Below are 22,256 nucleotides of genomic sequence, written 5' to 3' on the forward strand. Positions count from 1 at the left end.
CAGTTTTGACAGTGCTAAAAGGTAAATTTAAATCACTAAATTTTTATATTAGAAGAGAAGAAAGGTTTTAAATCAATTACATAAGTTTTTGATTTAAGAAACCAGAAGAAAAAAAGAGCAAATTTAACACGAAGCAGAAGGGAGTTATGCATATTCTTTCATGAGTTAGGATGAAATAATGACATTTTTCAGACAAAAAGCATGGGTTTAAATCATATAGAGAGAGCTGAAAAAAATAGACTACTAAAGGATGCTCTTAATAAGAAGGAAAATGATTCTATAAGAAAGCTCCGAAATCCAAGAAAAAATAGGGAACAAAATAAAAGATAAGTATATGAACAGTCAATGCCTGGACCGTGTATGCTTTTAGAACTCTGACCCACCATCTCTGCAGCAACCATTTCTAGAAACCAAACAATCTGTGTAGAAAGTGCCCCAGACTCAATGGACTGACCATGTTTTCAGCTCAGGACCAGAAACAGCCAAATCTGTTCTCCAAACCAAACACACAAAACATCCCACTTCTAGTTATCCCACCTCCAGCTTCCTGACACCAAGAACTTCCAATTAGAACAATCGAAGCCTTCCTTTTTTACCGTAACACTTTCCCACCTGCCTGCCCTTGAGTATCTATATAGTAAATATAATTTTTTAAGATTTTATTTATTCGGGGATCCCTGGGTGGCGCAGCGGTTTAGCGCCTACCTTTGGCCCAGGGCGCGATCCGGGAGTCCCGGGATCGAATCCCACATCGGGCTCCCGGCATGGAGCCTGCTTCTCCCTCCTCCTGTGTCTCTGCCTCTCTCTCTCTCTCTATGTCTATCATAAATAAATAAATCTTAAAAAAAAAAAAAGGTTTTATTTATTCATTCATGGGAGACACAGAAAGAGAGGCAGACACACAGGCAGAGGGAGAAGCAGGTTCCCTGCAGGGGGCCCATGGGGACCCTATTGTGGGTCTCTAGGATTTGGCTCTAGGCCAAAGGCAGGTGTTAAACCGCTAAGCCACCCAGGGATCCCAAGTATCTGGCAACTCTAAGTGATACTGACTGACTCCCTTTCCACAGCAAACTCTGAGTAAATAGCCACAGTTTGTTCTCATTTGGGTGATTATTATTACCACAAAAAATTGGTAAATATTTGGACAAATATAAATAAGAATTAACTTCATAACACATTAATAATTATGTCTAATTTTCAGGGTCAAAACAAATAAGAGGAGACCTAAATAAATAGAGAGATGTACCATGGTCACGGATTGGAGGTCTCAGTATAGTAAAGATGTCAATTTTCCCCAAATTAATTTATAGGTTTAATACAATTCCTTTTAAAATCCCAGCAAGTTTTTTTTTTTTTTTTACACAAATCATCATGACAAAGGACATTTGAGAAAATTACAGACTTTATCCTAAACTTTTATTGTGTTCAAGACTGTATGTCATTAATCTTATGGGGACCATGGAGATTGTTTTTCTTATCTTTATGTTTGGAGTGTTCCCTTTTGTTTTTTGTTTTGTTTTGTTTTGTTTTTTTAATGAAGCAGAAGCTTCAGTGTGTACTCAGGGAAGATACAGCTGATGCTCTGAGGCTTTTTGCCTTGTCATTTTAACAGGGGTAAGATGTTAAAGTATAGCTTCCCTGGTAGCCCAGGAGCAGGGCCCACCAACATTACATGTTGAAAATTTCCTTTATTTCCCACTTTGATCAATAATTTTTCCTCAAAGTATTGAGGAACTTTATGTTGATATTGATATTGATGTATATGTTGATATTAAGTTGATATTGATCAACTTTATGTTTTTATGTGTCTTGGTACCCAGGTGACTGGCTTGTCTGCTTTGGGTCCATCAAGTCCCTCATTGCTAGGTATGAATATATATATATTTTTTACTTAGAGTTCCTTTTTTTAATAATAAATTTATTTTTTATTGGTGCTCAATTTGCCAACATACAGAATAACACCCAGTGCTCATCCCGTCAAGTGCCCCCCTCAGTGCCCATCACCCATTCACCCCCACCCCCCGCCCTCCTCCCCTTCCACCACCCCTAGTTCGTTTCCCAGAGTTAGGAGTCTTTACGTTCTGTCTCCCTTTCTGATATTTCCTACCCATTTCTTCTCCCTTCCCTTCTATTCCCTTTCACTATTATTTATATTTAGGGTTCCTTGATAAGAACTTATATAAATGGTGAGAAGCTTAAAAGTGATATATGTATGTTCTCTATTAAGTCCAATTGAAGAGTAAATATAGTACATGTGCTTGGATTAGATTGACTGGTTTTGTATTTGGTAAAGCATTTATAACAAACATACATGAACAATAAAAGAATTCCAATAAGTACAGATTGAAAGAACCCATGTAGTATTGGAATAGACTTACATAGACAGGAGAAAAATCTAAAGGATCTTTGAATACATGTCAATAAAAGGATGGGAAAGTTTATGATTATTCATAAGGAAAGATGGAACATGTGCCTGGGTAAACATATATATAACATATGCCCCCTGTTTTCTTCTTGATGGAGTCTTAACACCAGAATGAAGCAAAAATCAGGCCCTGGTGGCAGGAAGTTTTCTTAAGACAGGAAAAAGACACTATGGGCATGTACTGAAAGCTGGTATAAGTGCATGCCCATAGTCCCTTCTCCTTGTCCTAAGATAAGCTCCTACAATCAGGGTCTTAAGCTCTCTGTCTCCAGTAAAGAATACAGGGCCTTACTTGTTTATAGGTTTGAACCATATTGGTTGAGTCAAGACTCCAAGCTGCTGAAGAGATAACTAGTGGGTTTGTTAGTGTGGTTTCTGAGGACGACTTGAATATAGGTGCAGCAAAGTGCTGTCAGCTACTATATACATTCTGCCTGGTTCAGTAAGCAACCAGGTAATTAGTAAGAGGCATTTCTTGGCTAGCCAGGCTAAGGACCTCCGGGGAGAGCAGGATCCAGGGCAGCCAGGAACTGGGATTAAGAGGAGGCTTTCCATGTACATCCTCTGAACCAGGATATGGACCTAGGGAACCAAGATTCAGTCTCAGAGCCCAACAAGGTTTTGATAGACACAAAAGAGCTTTTTAAGAAAATTTATATGGAAAGGCCCTAGACTAGCCCAAACAACCTTGAAGAATGAAGTGGAAAGAATCCCTCTACCTATTAAATTTTATTATAAAATCAAGACTGTGTTTAAGTTTTGACATAAAGTTATAAAACAAATAAAAAATCAAAATTTAAAATCCAACATCTAAAATTGGTGGGTAAAGGAGTAACGCCCTGACCTTTCAGTCACAGCGTTCATGATGAGGAACCAATAGATACTGCTTAACATGAATAAATCCATGAGTATTATTTGAACTCACGGAGAGAACTTCCAACAATTTACAAGAAATAATAAACACTGAAGCCTCAGAGCAATGGGACTGGAGAATAGTAGTAAGATTGAGGACTTTTTATATTTAATCAATTTAGACTGCTTGAAAGATGGTTTATTTCTAAATATGAATATTTATAATAAAATGTCAACATACATGTTTACACACAAAATTTCCCCCATGATCTTCCCATTTATCATTGAATAAAGATGCTGCCTTCCACATGGCCAACCCTAGCCTGCTAGACTCAGCCTCTCCTCCTCAGCCTCATTTTGCAATACTTTCCTCTGTCCCTTCTGGGCTAACAGAGGGGCCTCTTTAGGTTCCCACCCATTTATTATTCCTTGTACCTGGGATGTCTTCCCCCAACACTTTACAGTTAGCTAATATCTACTCAACCTTCTGAACTCTGCACAAATATCACTTCAACAGAGAAGTATCCTGATTTCCAAGAAGAACTGATTTCTTGATAAATGATTTTGTTGAATTACAATTCCCCTTATCTCTAGTTCATATTTTTAGGAGCAATAAGTCCCCCTTTCTTCTCTAAACCATAAGCTCCATGAGCCCAGGGCTCTGTCTGTTTTGCTCAAAATGGTTCCCCCAGTGTTTAGCACATGGTCTTGCACATCCTAGTATATAAATCAAGCTTTCTAAAGCCCAGTACATATGCTTGTACAGAATGTATAGATTCCAGGTAGCCATCCTTGAAGGTTAAGGGTAAAGGGGAAATTATATCTATCTCTTCCCTCTCACACTCCATTTACCTCAGTCAGATGCTTTTCAATATGTTTTAAGCCATTGCGTAGCAGACTCAATTCCAGCAATGCACTCAGAGTTATAACACCTTCATATTTTATAACTGTAGTCCCAAGAAATAAGACTAATGCCTGTATTATAGACTAACCATATAATTTGAGACTCTGGCAGGTGTCCTTGTTAATTTTGGAAGACTTAGGTTGACTGGCAGTGTATCTAAATCTGCAGATGAGTCATGTCTTAACAAGGATCTACTGTACTGTTAAATTTTGGCTGGAGAGTGACAGAAGGTCCCAATAGCTTACCTTGGCTCAGATCCACTGCCCTCTTATGCAGTATAATAAACAACACCAATATAAGAACTAACAGCAGCAAGAGTAGAGGTATGACCTTATTTAAAAGAAGTCTTAGAATTGCTTCTGCCTCAACATTTCTTAAGATGCTTCAAAGCAAAACTAAACAAAAAGATACTAAGGGTCACCTTAGAATTATAGCAACAAAGGTCAACAACAATGTTTCTGAAATATAGCTGCAGTTGTTAGATTTTACTTTCTTTTAAAAATGTTTTTTTAACAAAAAATGATGTCATTTAAAGGTGTCAGATGATTACTAACAACAAGAGCTATCATTAATTCAACTCCTCTGCTAGAGGTCTTGTAGTAGGAGAAGCTCTAGAACAAAATAGATGACAGCAAGGATTCTGGAGCCAGGCTAACTGCATTTGACTCTTGTCTGTAGGACCTATGGGTGATTATGTGGGCAATCCATGTGCAAAATGCGAATTTATCAGGTCTGAGTTAAAGAGGTTGTGAGAGAATTAAATAAAATAAAACCTGTTCAATTGCTTAGCACAGCACCTCGCACATGGTAAGCACCTAATAAAGGATAGTTCTTTTTATTACCTCTATATGCTGGATACTATAGTTAGCACTTTAGAATTCATCTCAAGTCCTCAGAACAACGCTGCAAGATAATCATCAACATTTCCATTTCACCAGTGAGTAAATGAAATTTAAATAATTAGCCTGAGGTCAGCCAGCAGGTAACACTAGTTACTATTCAAATCCAATCCTATTGAACTTTGAGGTCTACAATCATTACAGAACTCTGAAACTGCATGATTTAATGGGCATTTAGACTATGTCATGTTATTATTTATGATATCCTTACCCAAACACAATTAATCCACCTGTATAAGGGCTTTAATTGTCCGATTTACAAATAAGGAGGTCGATAAATGGCTGTTCTGCTAATATCATCTAAAAAAATAGTAGACTTAGAGTTAGAACAACTACCGATGTATGTGAATTCTAGGTCTCCATGGTATCAGTTGTAAAGTGACAAATTATACCTGTCTTAGAGAATTGCTGTGAGATTTAAGTAAGATTCATAAATATAATCAGTGCAAATCTTGGTTCAATGTAGGCACTCAATAAGTTTATTGAAAAATATGTTTTATATATTATATGTTATGTATATTATATATATATGTGCTTTTAAAAAAAGATTTATTTATTTTAGAGAAAGAAAGAGTGTGAGCAGAGGGAGGAGCAGAGAGAGAGGGAGAAAATCTCAAGCAGACTGCCTGCTGAGCGAGGAGCCCCATGCAACACAGTGCTGTATCTCGTGACCCTGAGATCATGACTTGAGCCAAGATCAAGAGTCAAAGTCAGATACTTAACCACCTGAGCCACCCAGGAGCTCCATAAATATGTATATGCTTCTAAGGATATACAACAAAAGGAGAAAAAAAAGAAATGAAAAGTAAAAAGGGAAGGAAGGAAGAGTTGAAAGTCTATGCAACTTGAAAACTACTTCTACATAAAACTGAGTGTACAATCCACCTTCATCCCTATTTGCACCTCTTCATTTTCAGATGGAAATGGTTTAGAGGGATCCCTGGGTGGCGCAGCAGTTTGGCGCCTGCCTTTGGCCCGGGGCGCAATCCTGGGGAGCCGGGATCGAATCCCATGTAGGGCTCCCGGTGCATGGAGCCTGCTTCTCCCTCTGCCTGTGTCTCTGCCTCTCTCTCTCTGTGTGTGTGACTATCATAAATAAAATAAAAAAAAAGAAAAAAAAAGAAAATGGTTCAGATAAACTATAAGCGGTGCCCATATGGCTGTGTGGATAACTGTATTATCTTTCAGAATGTCTAGTGATGAAAAATAGTAAAGGGGAAACAAGTGTATAGTTTTTAAACTCCATTAATCCCAGAGATGCAGGGCATGGAAGCATTATTGATGTGGTTTGGTGTGACAAGGGGAGGGTCTACTCTTCTGGGTGCTCACCAACCAGCAATAGCTCTCAGTTTTTTAATCTATATGTAACAGGATTTCCTGACCTGACGGACCTAGGTTATGTTCATCATGGCATTCAACCACCAGGGAATGTCTATTGGGTGGGTGTCTATCAGGTGTCTATCTCCATAAAAGACCAAGAAGCCTTCCAGAGAAAACTGAATCAAAGGTTGCAAATCTGAAGACAACTGGCTCAGTGTCAAAGAGAAAAGTTGGTGTCATAAATGTGCTGTGAAAGCACACTCACAAGTTGTGTCTTGCCACAATGTCAACTTTATTCAATCATAACGCAAAGGTGATCACATTTATAAGGCAGGTTCAGGATTCCAAACTCAATGACATTTCGCCGTGTGATCAAACTTGGTTTCTCACACAGCATACATAAGACAAACCACATAACAAACAAGATAACGGAAGGGGGGCAGGCACCTCAGATTTCACTGAAGGTGTAGCCCGTTAGTAGGTGATCAGCAGATCTGGAATGCATTGGTCAGTTTCCCAGAGTCCTTGGACTCCAGAAGGGAAGGAAATGTCTACCCACTTCCTGTGTCCCCCTCCCCCTTCGGTCTTGTCTCCACTGGTTTAACCCAGAGCAATAAACCTTTGATTCCTCCTGAAAAAAAAAAAAACAAAAAAAACAGATAACAGAAGGGTTTAGGAAGTTAATGAACCAAATGTGAAGTCAGTCTGTGGACACGCAGTTGAGATAAGACCTCGGTCTTGTCCAGGTCAGCTCTGGTCAATCTAGCAAAGCCTTTGGTGGCAGTTGCCTTTTTGAAGCGGTCAGATGTAGAAGGATCATGTCTGAGGAGTCTGACAGTTTGCTGCCCAAATCCTCCCTTTTGAAAGGGATTTAATCTGTCTTTGATCTGTGGATCTCCTCTGGCTCTGCTTCTTATCGGTTCTGGGGCGTCAGCTGACACTAGTCCTGGTGATATCTCCTAGCTGTAGTACCTTTAACTGCTTGTGTCATTGCTTGACACAGGCCCCTGCTTGACACAGGCTCCTGCTTGACATGAGACACTCCATTTTGCTCTCTACAGTTTGCATTGATCATATATTTGTCACTTCTGTACTCTGAATAAGCTTCCATGGCCTCACTTCTTGGTCCTAGGTTCCAGAAAGGGGGACTAAGATAAAGCATAAGTAAAAAGTAGGAAACTGTGTAAGAAAGAACTTAAGGCCATGCAGGTGCTGTGCTCAAAGATCTGTGTAGCTGAGAACAGAAGAAGTCTGGGATTATAAGAGTTTCTCTCCCTACTGAGGGCTGGAGCACTTTGGGGCACAGACACCTGAGTCTGAGGAAGATGTATCTGCATTTGAAAGGGAAGCCAGAGGGAACATTCTCCTCCAGAGACTTCATGGAAGTTTTGTGACAGCATTGATAACTGGCATCACATGTTCAGCAGCTCTGGTGACTACGAGAGGCCTGACTCAGGGCCAGGAAAGGAGACTGACATTAACATGGCTGCCAAGATGGGTGAGGGCCAAGGTACCCTGAGGATTCCAGGCAGGAGCTGGGTGAAACCTGAGAAGGGGGGTCTTTCTACAGAGTTGGTGGGACAAAGCAGGAGAAATACTCTTCAAGTATTTTTATTTACCTCCTCTTTCTTTTTTTTTAATCCCTAGGCTGATACAGAATAAGAAATATTAAGTTGCCTATAAGAAATATGGTTTATAATAAATCATTTTAAATTTTCCTTTCCAAATCAAAAATTGAGCTGTCCTTCATATAAATGTACTAACAATCATGCTGATGCTTCATTTGAGAGGTTCATCTACCTGAGTTGACTATAAGCTTATCTGGTGAAATATCTTGAAATTATACAATTTAAGTGCTCTTATGAGGAAATAATGATGATGATGAAGAGCATAACACTTCCTAAAATTTCCAGATTATTACCTTTTTTAGAAAAAAATTATTTTGGAATCCATTGACTCACTGCTGGTGGAAATAGCTAACGTTTCTAGTCCAAGTACAAAGAAAAATAAAAGCAACTCAATCTTATTTTCAAAAGAGAACTACCTAATACATAGGACCATTTACTATTCAGTAAATTTAATTTGCCTAGGACAGTCTACAGCTGTTCAGTTTGCATTCCATTTGAGAGTAAGATCTATAGATATTCTAGCTCAGTTATTTTTCCAGCCAGTGTCCTCAGAAAAGCTAATAACTGCAGAGCCAGGAAAGGTCTTCTTTTGTGTTCTGTCTTCTGGCAGCTGTCCTACAGGCCACACCCATTCTCGGCACACTGATACCTAATCCTGTTGTCATTACCCAGGCATTTCATGCTGAGTCGTCTTAGTTTTCAACATCACTGTCAAATCAGTGACTGTCCTGAGGCTCATGGGCGATTGTCCTCCAGTATAAAGTCTCTACGCTGACAGATAAAAGAGTCACTTTGATTTATGTGGTGGGAATGATATGGACAATTTGGCTCTGAGTCATCCCTATACAAAGGTGCTTTGCCCTAGCCTACATGTTTAAAGATAACTGGCTACCATGAATATCTTTCATTTTTCTTCCTTATCATAACTTGATAAATATTCACTATCATCCTTAGAAATGAGGGAAATGTTTGTTGTATGTTGCGGAGACAGGATTGTTGTATTGTGCCCAGTAGCGGCATTCCCACGGTCTCTACAGGAGGGATTTGGCAGGGAACGGGCTCTAGTCAATTAGAGAACTTGCCCCACAGCTGCTTGGCAAATTCCCTGTTCCTTAATGGTCACAGATTTATTTGGTGGCTTTGTAGTGTGCCACAGACTAAAGAACTTAGAACCCATCTCTGAGAACGCCATCATATTCCTAATATTTGGAGGTCAGAATTAAGGCCATCATGTTTAGACCAACTAAGCTGTTCCAAAATCATAGCTTATAGCTAAGGGGAATTCACTCTTCAGTTAATCATAAAGAGATAACCCAAAACTGGGGGCGGGACATCATGTTGAACACTTCATCCTTTCATGGTAAGTTCTTCCTTACACAGAAGGATATTTCATTTGGGGTGATGTGGCTTAAACATCTTCCTTAGCACTTCAGTGCAAAATTATTGAAACCAAATCATCTTGAAACTTCTGTCATTTTCTTTCCCTCAGTAAGCTGATATTTCTCAAGGTGAAAGTGCAGTTGTCATTTTAAGAAATATCTGCAGTTTTCAACAATTTTCAATATAGCACAAGGTCATCTATTGATGTAGTTCTGCACCAAGTATGGAAGTATAAGAATGAGAACCAAAATTAAATATGGACTACTTCATAAATGGAGGAAAGCAGACAGGACAGGGTATTAATTTCACCAGAGTTTGGAAATAGAGATCTATTCCTTCTTTCTATGTGATTTCTTTAAAGGCCTTCAGGAGAGTTTGCAGAAGCTGATCAAATATATTTCAGAATAAAAGACAACCTGCTGCAGGCATACCTCTGCTAGCACTGCTGTCTGCTAGTGCCTTATACTAGAAGTCAGCATATTGCAGATCTAATCCCTTGTATTGCTTAGAAGGTTCACATCCTTGAGCAAGCCTCTCCTTGCCCTCCTTGGCCAAAAAAAATAAAGAGAATGTATTGCATTCAATAGCTAAGGTTTCCAGCTCTACCAGTCTATGATTTTATTTTGTCTCAGTTTCCTCTTAAGACTCCAATCCCTTTACACTTCTCTAAAGGATATTTGCTAGTTCTGGATCATGTTTCACTCATCATCAATGTAATTCCAAAGATTCAAGAGAATTTGAAAGTTTAGGATTATTCTCATGCCCTTTCGTCCATAATCACTTTCAAATGATTCATGGTGTCTTCAGCCTTCTCTTTGAAATTGCAATAATGAATTCCGTCCCTCAATAGAGTTTGAGTTTGTGTGGCTTTGCAGGAGAGGGCAGGAAGGCATCTCTGTTGGGGGATACACAATGACAAAGGAACCCAGCAGCCCAGTTCTTAGAAAGGCTTCCACTTCTGCAATCAGCCTGTTAGTTCTAACTGCTGGCAAGAGTTACATTAACAATGACTTCAGTGTTAGATCTTTTTTTTTTAAGATTTATTTATTTATTCATGAGAGACAGAGAGAGAGAGGCAGAGACACAGGCAGAGGGAGAGGCAGGCTCCATGCAGGAAGCCCGATGTGGTACTTGATCCTGGGACTCCAGGATCATGCCCTAGGCTGAAGGCAGGCGCCAAATCGCTGAGCCACCCAGGGATCCCCAAGTGTTAGATCTTAATCCTCTTCTGCTGCTACCTACACTGGGTGGCTGCTTCACCTGTCAATTGGTCAATAGGGACCGATTGTCCTTTGGTGCCAGCAAAAGGTTTGTAATCAAGGACAGGGTATTAAGGTCCAAAGGGATAAGTGAACAGAGTCTTTATTTCCCATTATCATACTGGTTTTAGGTAAGACTTTAATTTTTTTTTCTTTTTTTTTTTTAAAGCATATTGCATATATAGCTATTTTTTTTTAATTTTTATTTATTTATGATAGTCACAGAGAGAGAGAGAGAGAGGCAGAGACACAGGCAGAGGGAGAAGCAGGCTCCATGCACCGGGAGCCTGACGTGGGATTCGATCCCGGGTCTCCAGGATCGCGCCCTGGGCCAAAGGCAGGCGCCAAACCGCTGCGCCACCCAGGGATCCCGACTTTAATTTTTAAAGGCAAACCCAAAGAGCACCTCTAGAAAAGTTCACTGTGTGTGTGTAAGAGATTTGTTTCTTTTTAAACAGCCATAGTATGATTTAGCAAAATGTCTCCTTAAAAAAATCACAGTGTATGAAATGACATTTCTGTCTAGGCAAAAATCCAGATATTTTTATCTATTCATCAGTGGTGATTCCAAATACCCACAAGGGTCTGCCTGACCAGGCTCTTGATCTATTTTCTGGGGGCTTACAAATGCTATAACTGGTTTGACTGGTGGTGAGAACCATTTCTCTGGGGCAGAGAAAAGTAACAAAGTGCTTGCAGATGACTGGAAAGCTCTCATAAATCTGTGTTCTCTAACAGAGGTACACTTGGAAAAAGGCACACCAAGTTTGTGAACCAAGACCTAAATTAGGGAGATAATCATAAACATAGCATAATTTAGAGTGTGCTTCTCTAAACTGTCTTGGAAAGTTTCGCAGTCTGCTATTGCAAAGCATTTCTATTTTAATGTCCAGGTAGATATGTTGATGACTCGATCTGAGGCAAAGGAAGAGACAAGGCACTAAGAGAGGGAATTTCTGACTCGGAGTCCATGTGAGCAGTGATATTAGTGCATTCTTGCTAACTGGTCACTCACTCTCAACTGTCCTTATCTCAGTGTATAAGTTACACCTGTGTTTCCTTCCCAATGACTCAGGACCTGAACATCCCGGAAAGTCATTTGGGAGTCCCACAAAGCTATCCTTCATGGTCTTCAGGACAAGTGTTCAGTTTCCATGTAGAATATGTAGAGTGCCTCCCCCTATTACTCCAATCTCTCTCTGAAATGTGTTGCCATGTATTCCAGGCACCTTTACCACAAGGAAAAACTACCCCCGATAGACACTTCCATTACTACGCTGAGAATCACAGTATCTGTCAGGCCCTGTTTCTCATAGGGCAGCACCTCCACTTCCAGGGGTAACCATACACATCTCAGCCACTACTAATACCTCTTGGCATGGGAGCCACTACAACTAATGCCCTAGTCCCCTGTACGTATCAACACTTCATAGTGTCCCACTGTCAGGTATGGCAAGTACTCTCACAAGCCAACCTGTGCACCTTTTTTTTTAATCGCCTCTGCCTCAGAGATTCCAAAGAAGTATTGTCTACCCTGTAAAGATTAACAGCATTTTAGTGTATCCATATTTCAGGTTCACTTTCCAGGCTCCACCCTAGCTGATCCATAGCATCAGCTTCCTGGGGTGCTTAGTCAAAGATACACTGGAGTGACAGGTCCTTAAAAAATCAAGCTTGCCAAGCCTGGTTCCCTGTTCTCCCGGAGGAAGGGCCTCAATTCCTGCTTACAAACTAATGTGGACCAACCTATCCTAGAAAACATGCTCACTCACACATGAACCTATGGAGGCTCATGCTGGGAGCAAGGCAATCATATGACACATGTACATTCACTCACACACACACACACACACACACACACACGGAGAGAGACCCTTCCAGATGGTAGAACTCCTCCATTATGTTTGTACATAGTGATTCTTTATCTATGGGTTTATTTCCCCCACATATTCCCATTAAAGACTGAGGTAACAAAGGTCATCACCTCCAGCTTTGAAAAACCACATGGTGTTTATAGAATTAGAATGAATGATTAGGGCTGCTTCCTTCTTTGGGAGACCAAGAGACCATGGAAGCTACTCAAACACTGAGGATTCTAGTCCAAGTGTCTTCACAGAAGTCACACCCAACACCTGTAGGTAAACAGTATCAAGTCTGAAATCAAGCAACCATGATCTGGTGTTACTTAGGCAGAAAGGGAGACACAGCAGAGATGGTAGGGAATGAGATGGACATGGAAATAGAAGCTCCACACCATAGATTCTAAACTCCATGTGTAAGTATTCTCTGAGTGGGGAAGAAAGTAGGAAAGTAAATTTTCAATGAGGCCATGTTTTGCAGGTGGTCATGAATCTAATTCACTCCTATGGTGGGAAATTATAGTCATAACAAAGTAGTGATAAATAGGATTTGAAACAGAACCACTTCCACCTATTCCTTTCCAGCAGTGTGATTTGACCAAGGTATTTCATTTGCGTCTTCATTTCCTCATCTGCAAACAGGGATGATAATATCTACTTTGCAGGATTAGCCACTGTGGGGGATTAATTAAGACAATATGCATGGAATATGTGGCACAGCAGCCAGCTCACATTAAACACTCACAAATGGTAGCTAGTATCATTACCCACAAGTTCACAAACTGCCTAGTACTGGGTGCCTTTAGCCTACCTTACAAACCCCAGTGGTGTAGCAGAGCCCAGCAACAAGGTGCATAACCCTGCAGGCAGGCCCACAGAGCAGAAGTCCCTGGCTGCATTCCCTTCATTTTGAATGTTCCTGGAATGACTTGTCCTCCACCCTCAAAACTCTACTTTGTAGAGATCATATGAGAATAGAGGGAATAAGTCATTGGACGTGCTTACTAAGTTTTGAATATAATACTGTTATTCTTGCCTACCTCTTTCTTCGTAACTGCACAGATTGAAGAACACCATACCTTTCCTTTACTTATCTATCTTGAAAAGCCAATGTAATTTGTCCTGTGGTATTGTTTTTGTTTCTACAAACAACATAAGTCATTTTTAATTAAAAATTCAACATTTAAATGCCATTCACCTGAAACTGTGGCAATTACAACAGGAGATGAACTCAAGGCTCTCACTCTAGTCAAATCACCCATTTTCCACAAGGTGGCAGACCTTGTTAAGAAGTTATGGAAAAGACTACCAGAAAAAGAAAGCAATGTGTTTTCAAAAGTTGACCAATAGGTGTCTCTATGCCACCACACATGTCTGAGCTGTTGCATAAAATACAGATAACGTCTCAAGTGTTTCTTGCTCATCTAACAGATAAGATCATCAACACTTTCCACAAAGTACAAATAGAACATTGACGAGATTAATATCTTACAGCCACCGAAAGGGAAATGGGATTATAAAACCATAACTAGAAATAAGATTATGAACCCAAGTGATTTGACACAAAATAAATCTCATCAGAATGCTGGTCCCATGTTAAACAGGGTTTTCTGTTAGAAGTGATTTTAAATACTTACTGACTCTATATGATTGGCCTTACTGAGAAAATAGCATCAGAACTAATTCCAGACAGACACACAATGCTAATGTCTATTAACCTGGTGACTGTGGCCCTGGGAACACACAGGAAATAATGGAAATTCTTTAGCAGCAGAGAGACATCCTGATATCATTTTTGCTATTGTTTTTCACCCCAATTCACACACACACACACACACGTGTGGGCACACACACATACACCTTCACATCTGGCTCTGTTGATATCACTGAGTAGATGAACTCATGTGTGTTGAGTGAGTGTGTGAGTTTCACCCACATCCCCAGAGAAAAAGGGTCTAACTCCTTGTTATGAAGCTCAGAATATAGAAGCAGAATCATATGCTTACTCTGATTATTCTCCCTTTTATATTGGAAAATATCTGTCCCTAAATCATTGTAAAAGGGACAAGGGAAGAGTGTTAAACATAATTTACAGATAGAGAAACCCAGGTACTAAAAGGAAATATTTCTCTTTTACAGGTTGATTTATCTTACCTGAGGCTGAATTACATTATGAATTAGGAATATAAATACAAATATATTAGGAAATAAATACAAATACAGATATCTACAAATCATGAGATGACATCAAGTCTTTGTCATTCACACTTCAAAGTTACATATAGCACCTTGCTACTATGCAGTTTTAGAAAGTAGTAATGTATTGGGTTGTTCTCCATATACCACAGTAAAATTAATGATATTCCATAGCCGAATACCATTCAAGGGACTTAATCCTGCCCTGCCCACCCCAGGGCAATCCTGCTAAAACGAAAGTTAGAAAGAGAGGCCATTCGTTTTAGGAGACACGGCACAGCACACGATGGGATTTTTTTGCCTCTGTTAAGCCACAGTTTCTTCTGGTGCTAGAGTTAAACTGAGTAGTCAGTCCGCACTGTTTTCTACATACCTAAATACCTAAATGTACACAAATCTCTGTGCAAAGTAAATAAATCTGAGGTGCATTCCTAAATCTCATAAATCTAATTTGTTTCCCCATCTGGCAAGGCAAGAATGTATCTTTCCTGAAAAAAACTGTCTCCAGGAGAAATCCCATCAGTACAAGGGAGCCTGTGGAGAAGGGCCCCCTCATGAGGACCCAGAACTTTAATTTTCAAAGTTTTGAACCAATTATCTTTGTCACCTTCTTAGATAATAAAGGAAATGGGGGATTGCCAGGTAAGTCACATCAAGTTACATCCTAATAAAATTCAAAAATTAGACTGCATGGGTTTCTAACATCCCATGCACCTCACAGAAGACCCATGAGGGACCATCTAGTACACTCCACCGTGTCTGCTATTTTTAAGCTCCCACCTTCCCCATGATAATGGAATTATGTTGAACATCAGGGGAGTCAAGCCACTGAGGCTGGAAACTGCCCACAGGCAGTAGTCTACATCCTTCCCCCATTTCTCTCCACCCCACATTCAGCTGTCAGGAGCCTAGGGTTGAGCCTTGTGTGCTGCGTGACCTGTCCTCGTTAGCTTCACCCTCGCTGGGCTGCATACACACTAACATCTCAGGATAAGCACCTTTTCTCACTATTCCAATGAGCCTAATTACGTCAACCCGAGACTAATTTCTTGTGTTAGCAAAACCCACCGGGATTAGTACTGTCCAGAAGAAACATTTGAAACCTTGTGTCATTGTCTCAGCAAAGATTTCTGTCCCTTGCAAGACAACTCTTTCAGCCAGTGACCAAAGCTAACTTCTCTGTATCATCCCCTCTGGCTTGCAGGACAGGCACCTTCCGTCTTGTCTTAGCGAGGTCCTAGCAGCTGGCCGTTGGGCAGGGACTTGACTTCCCTTCTTGGTTTTTACCACAGCGTTCTGGCGCCAAATGCCCTCTGCTGTGTCTGAGCAGAGCACCTGTGCAGTCTGACTCATGCTATCAGCGCGCAGGCTCTCCCTCTCCTGACAGCAGACCAGACCTCACACAGGTCTACGTGTGACTGGTTACCACGAAGACCTGTGTAATGACATGCCTCAGACACGATCCTGAACACTATCTGCTCATCCCAGTAGGTGCGGTAACATGTTCTGACTCTGATCTGTGTCATGTGCGAGGAGCCCCCCTGGACATGTGGTGGGAAACTCTGATCCGTTACGGATCTGTAATCCAAATTCAAGGTTTTTTTTATTCAAACATAATGAATTCCTGTTAAACTTTCTTTGTTTTTTTTTTTTACTGTTAAACTTTTTAAATGGATGTTTAAAATATACATTCAGCAGGTTATCTTGTGTCATAACTACCCAGAAATCAATACCAAAATGTTCTCTAACACTCTTCGCTACTGTCAGTAGACTCTGTATAGAGTGAAAGGAAGAAATAAAAGGAATTTATGTTTTCCTCAACTATATTATATTTCTAACAAAATGTGCCTTTTGCAGGAAGTGGAGCAGATAAGGCAAGGACTCCTGTTCCAGTAAACCAGGTGCAAGTAGCAAGCTCAGAAAACGTGCCCTGAATTGTTCTCTAGTTTATAGTTTGCGAGGAAATCTAATGCATATTCATATTTTCCTGTCTGCTACAAATACTGTTCCTTTTAACGTAAAGATTCACCTAAATTTGTTTCCTTGGCATTTAAATTATGACTGTTGGAAGAAAAAAAAAGCCAGAATCATTGAAATTGGCTCAGAAACTTGTGAGCTCCCCTTTGGTTCCACCCACGCACCCACAACATACACTTGTTTTCTCCTCCGAAGATTAAGAAGTTATGCAGCCTGACAATGCATTTTCCTCTTACAAGTCTTGACTTCACCACTATTATTTTCTTTTTGACTTTTTTTCTTCCGGCACCTGTTAGAAACAAGGGTAGGGTGCTTGTGGCAAATCTGTTCTTTCCTTAGTCTCTGAAGCAAAAGGTAGGGAGACAAGTGCGAATGGCCAGAGATGCTTGAAAACACGGTTGAAATTTTACTTTCAGAATTAGCCACCTCGGAGGATTTCTAGATTTTAGTATCATAAACAGACAAACAAAATCAAAGCGTTTTTGCTGGTTGCTGGACCAGCTCCTCAGAACTCTGACCCCGCCGTAGACCGGGTGGCATCCTTTGTTTAGAAATGCAATCCGGGAAGGAAGCGGGCAGATGCGGGATGAGAGCCGATGACTTTATGCTGAAGAGAACAGTGTCACAGGGACGCAGAGCAGATACGCGCTGCACATGAGGCGTCGCCTGTCCGGGCCCCTCATCGTGGAGGACGGCGCCTGCGTGTGCCTGTAGGAGTCGGGAGCTACGCGGCCAAGGCCCGTCGGTGCTCGGCAGCGCCCGTCTCCGGCGCGTCGGTTCCCCCGAGGGGCAGGCAGGGCTTTCGGGGCCGCCAGGGGCCTCTCTCCAGGCGCCACCGCTAGTGGGGGACGCGCCGACTCCGGCGGGAAGCGCCTGCCGTGGGCGCGGCCGGGCGCCCTCCTGCCGCAGGGGCCGGGGCCGGGGCCGGGGCCGGGGCCGGGGTCGGGGCCGGGGTCGGGGCCGGGGCCGGGGTCGGGGCGCCGCCACCCCCTCTCTCCGGGGCCCCTGCGCGAGCCGAGCCCCGCCGCGGCCGCTTGCAAACACGGGCTGTCGGGGTCCCGGGGCCGGGCGGGCCGCAGGTCCCCCCCCGCCCCCCCCCCCGCCCCGGCATCCGGGCCTGCCCGGACCCCTCCGGCTCCCCGCGAGCAGGGAGCCTGGCGAGGCCGAGGCGGGACGACCTCCCCGCAAGCCTGTCGGGCGCCCGGCCCCGGCCCGCCGGAGCCCCGCGGAGCGCCCGTCCTGCGCCGCAGCGGCCCGGCCCCGCCGCACACTCTTCCGCGGTTCGCGGCCGTCCCGGGGGCGGGGCTGAAACCTGAGCCTCCCCGCGGCGATTGGCGCCCGCCCGCAGAGGCGAGGAAAAGGGCCCTCCCGGCCCAGCCCCGCTCAGTCGGCGCAGGAGCCGGGCGACTGGAGGCGCCGTCCGCCCGCCGCACCCGAGCGCGGCCCCAGCCCGAGCCGCGCCGCGATGCTCTAGGGCCCGCCGCGCCCGCCCCGGACCGTTATCCGCGCCGCCGCCCGCCCGCAAGATGCCGCGCTCCTTCCTGGTCAAGAAGCATTTCAACGCCTCCAAGAAGCCCAACTACGGCGAACTGGACACGCACACAGGTAAAGCAGTGGATACGTGGACCTGAGGACGGCGACGCCTCCGTCCGCCTCGCACCACCCGCCGGGCGTCTGCCCGTCCCTAGGCCCGTGGCGCGCCGCGGTTCCAATAGTGTCACAAAGGAAGCGAAGACAGAGCCCCTTTCCTCCCAAACAGTACCCCAAGGACAGTTAGGACTCTTTAGGTCGCTCGGGGTGAGTCTTAATTCAAGACTTTGGGGGCTCTTAACCGACAAGGAAAACTTCACTCAACTCTTGCAGCTTCGTTGCCGAAAGCCCGCACGTAGACGCAGAGCGAGCGCGCGGAGCATGAGCGGCGCAACACGTAAATGATGAATCGTTGCCTTTTTGTGTAAGAGCCTCCTTCCCTCCAGAGAGCAGCTTCATGTGCGCGTATCTTTGTACTCACGATCCTAGAACACGCGCAGGGCTCATGCAGAAAACGGTAGACGACTTCTCGGTCTCTTTAAAAGAATATGCGGGTGTTTCCCCCTCGGCGGAGACTGTGGGCGCTCACCTGGCGCACCTCCGCACCGCACAGCATGTTACAGCTCCCGTCACACCTGCGTGCGGGAGGGACATTAGATGTACGTTAAAGCACAGTGACCATGTAGCAGCAAGGGTGGAAATGAAATGTCTTACCAATGCCTGTCTTCCTAAATGAGTCGATTTACTTCGTCATAGAGTCCTGGGTGTGTGTGTGTGTGTGTGTGTGTGTGCGCGTGTGTGTCTGTGCTGGCAAGTAGCTTCCTAGTGTGTTTTCAAAGTTATTTTTTTTGCCTTAATCTTTAATCTTCCTTCCTTTCCTTCTCTTTCCCCCAGTGATTATTTCCCCATATCTCTATGAGAGTTACCCCATGCCTGTCATACCACAACCAGAGATCCTCAGCTCGGGAGCGTACAGCCCCATTACCGTGTGGACTACGGCAGCTCCATTCCACTCCCCACTACCCAATGGCCTCTCTTCTCTTTCTGGATACCCCTCATCCTTGGGGCGAGTGAGTCCCCCTCCTCCATCTGACACCTCATCCAAGGACCACAGTGGCTCAGAAAGCCCCATTAGTGATGAAGAGGAAAGACTACAATCCAAGCTCTCAGACCCCCATGCCATTGAAGCTGAAAAGTTTCAGTGCAATTTATGCAATAAAACCTATTCAACTTTTTCTGGGCTGGCCAAACATAAGCAGTTGCACTGTGATGCCCAGTCTAGGAAATCTTTCAGCTGTAAATACTGTGACAAGGAATACGTGAGCCTGGGCGCCCTTAAAATGCACATTCGGACCCACACTTTACCTTGTGTCTGCAAGATCTGTGGCAAGGCGTTTTCCAGACCCTGGTTACTTCAAGGACACATTAGAACTCACACTGGTAAGAGAAAAACACAGACAGGAATGTTACTGTCTGATAGAGTGAAGCCCTGGGCTGGCCGTTGAATTTGCATTAAGTAGTGACACAGTGTTTTTAATGATGGATGATCATGTATAGCTACTTCCTGATGACTCAAAAAGTTGTTAGAGCAGAATGCTCCATTTCTTGTTAACAAGCTCTGCTCCAGAGACTGCAAACAGCATTTAGACTTTGGAAAGTAGATTCAGAAGCTGATTCAGATCAGAACTGATCTCAAAGATCAGTTAGAAAATCAGGAAAGATGTACTTGAATGTGTGCTCTGTGAAACTGCTCCCAATATTCAGCAAACACAGATGTTGCTATCTTAATCAACCGGTTTGGTAGATAGGTGAGGGGTTTGCCTTTAGTTTTCAGCTGGTTACATTCTTGCTGTGCTGTCACCCCATAGCAAGTTGGATAGTTAGAATTGAATTTACTCCCCGTTGTTTTATTATGTTTTGGTTTTTGCTGCTGAATATTTTATTCCTAGTACAAAATCATCCTGCGGGGAGCCGAGGCATTTATCCAATCTTAGTCATAATAGAAAGAGGGAAAAGGGGAACTATTAGGAAATGTTGGGAGGAGCTCAATATTAGCTGCACCTGCTGAAGCAGAAAGCTTTAATAAGTGAAAGTCCTAGAACTACATGAAATATTTCTACATGACTGGCAGCAGTAACAATATTCTTGGTGTGATTTTTTAATACAATATTCAAATTTATCTTAAAGGATCAGGTCTGAAAATAAGTATCTGTTATGGGGAATTTTAATTAAGTTCTTTTTTGACAAAATGTGACTGTTACTCATAAACGTTATCTGACTTTACATTTCCTCTAAAAACACTGACTGTCTTTCTTTCTCAACCCCCACCCTCACCCCTAGGGGAGAAGCCTTTTTCTTGCCCTCACTGCAACAGAGCATTTGCAGACAGGTCAAATCTGAGGGCTCATCTGCAGACCCACTCGGATGTAAAGAAATACCAGTGCAAAAACTGCTCCAAAACCTTCTCCAGAATGTCTCTTCTGCACAAACATGAGGAATCTGGCTGCTGTGTAGCACACTGAGTTACGCAATCAATGTTTACTCAAACAGAATGCATTTCTTCACTCCGACTCCAAACGACAAATAAAAGTCCAAAGGCATTTTCTCTTATGCTTACTGACCAAATAATGTGTATAGACATACAGACACACACAAACACACACACACAGACACACACACACTAAAAGCTGCAAGAGCACAAAATCCATGTGTTCAAAGTTAATCCTTTCCATGTGAAGTTTAAAATTACTATATATTTACTGACAGCTAGATTGAGAGGATAAAAGACAAGAATCTTTCTCTTCAAAAGCTGAAGCAAAGAAGCACATTGCATCTTTTCTCACTAAGAAAGAATGCAAAGATTTACATTGCTGCCAAATCATTTCAACTGAAAAGAACAGTATTGCTTTGTAATAGAGTTTGTAATAGAATTTCCTATAGAAAGAGAATTTGCCAGACGCTATCTCAGGTGCCTTATAAAGTATTCCAAGTTTACTTCATTACATGTCTGATGTCTGGTTATCATTGTTGAACTAAAGCCTTTTTTGATTACCTGTAATGCTTTAAACTGTATTTTTAAGAGAGATACTGAAAAAGAGAAAGAAAAAAAAAAAAGAACAGGAACAAAACACAGGAGAATGTACTGAGAGTGTTTTGTTTTTGTTTTTGTTTTTGTTTATGCCAATAAGGAGTATGCACCTTGGGGGAGGAGGGAAAGACTAGCTTTGAACATTCCTGGTGCATGCTCTATGTCTTACCTTTTAAAATAATTTTTAATGATTTTCTAAAATTAATTAAAGATGGGAATAAGTGCAAGAAAGGATTCTTAGAAACTCAGTAATGTACTTAAACTATTTTAAATGCATACAACAAATGCAATCCGTACAGTACCTTTACAAGTGCCTTTTTAAAGTAATTGTATAGATGATGAGTCAATGTAAATTTGTGTTTATTTTTATATGATTGAATGAGTTTTGTATGAAAGTGAAATGTTGTCTATAGCTGATGCCTATAAACAACCTGAAGATTTGTGAGATCAATGTTTCTTTTTTAAAAAACAATTTTAAAGGTCCTTTTTTACAATAAACATTTTTGATTTAAAATCTATTGTTTGTATGCTATTTTCAGAGACTTTACTTACTTTGCGATTAGTATTAAACTACAAAGAATTGTTTCTTTCTTAATAAGAGAAAAGGTGAATAGCATTTTTATAAATATCAAGTGTCATTTTATGTATTAGGTTATAATAAAGTATACTGCTAGTATTTTTTCTTTACTCTTAAGATAGTACTACCACATTCAAAAAGATAATATCACATTAGTAGTAGTTTGTTAATATATTCCCTTAACAAAAAAAATCACACTTTTTGAGTACTAAAAATATTCATACTATTAATACTTAAGAATACTTTCCAAAACTTTTTATTTATGATGATTTTATTAGGTTGCTTTATGAAATAAAATTCCGATCACCCATTGTAATGAGTGATTATTACATAGACCACTGGAAAATTTTAATTTTTTAAAA

At 41.9% G+C, this 22,256-nt stretch overlaps 1 protein-coding gene and 1 long non-coding RNA gene across 2 annotated transcripts in view; one reads left to right on the top strand and one right to left on the bottom strand.

The window, feature by feature from the left end:
* Window positions 1-18,123: 18,123 nt before the first annotated feature.
* Window positions 18,124-21,831, top strand: SNAI2 (snail family transcriptional repressor 2). Its single transcript, XM_077876986.1, has 3 exons — window positions 18,124-18,304; window positions 19,124-19,669; window positions 20,570-21,831. The coding sequence occupies exons 1-3, from the start codon at window positions 18,226-18,228 to the stop codon at window positions 20,749-20,751; spliced, it is 807 nt and encodes a 268-aa protein (XP_077733112.1). The 5' UTR covers window positions 18,124-18,225; the 3' UTR covers window positions 20,752-21,831.
* The window catches only part of LOC144300671 (uncharacterized), a 36,981-nt gene continuing 32,905 nt past the window's right edge, over window positions 18,181-22,256 (bottom strand). Inside the window, exons 3-4 of the long non-coding RNA XR_013367455.1 lie at window positions 19,595-19,666; window positions 18,181-18,864 (exon numbers count right to left, since the gene is read on the bottom strand). This is a non-coding gene — a long non-coding RNA (uncharacterized LOC144300671). The remainder of the gene's footprint in view (window positions 18,865-19,594; window positions 19,667-22,256) is intronic.

This window comes from Canis aureus, chromosome 28 (assembly GCF_053574225.1).
Source record: "Canis aureus isolate CA01 chromosome 28, VMU_Caureus_v.1.0, whole genome shotgun sequence".
NCBI classification, from domain to species: Eukaryota; Metazoa; Chordata; class Mammalia; order Carnivora; family Canidae; genus Canis; species Canis aureus.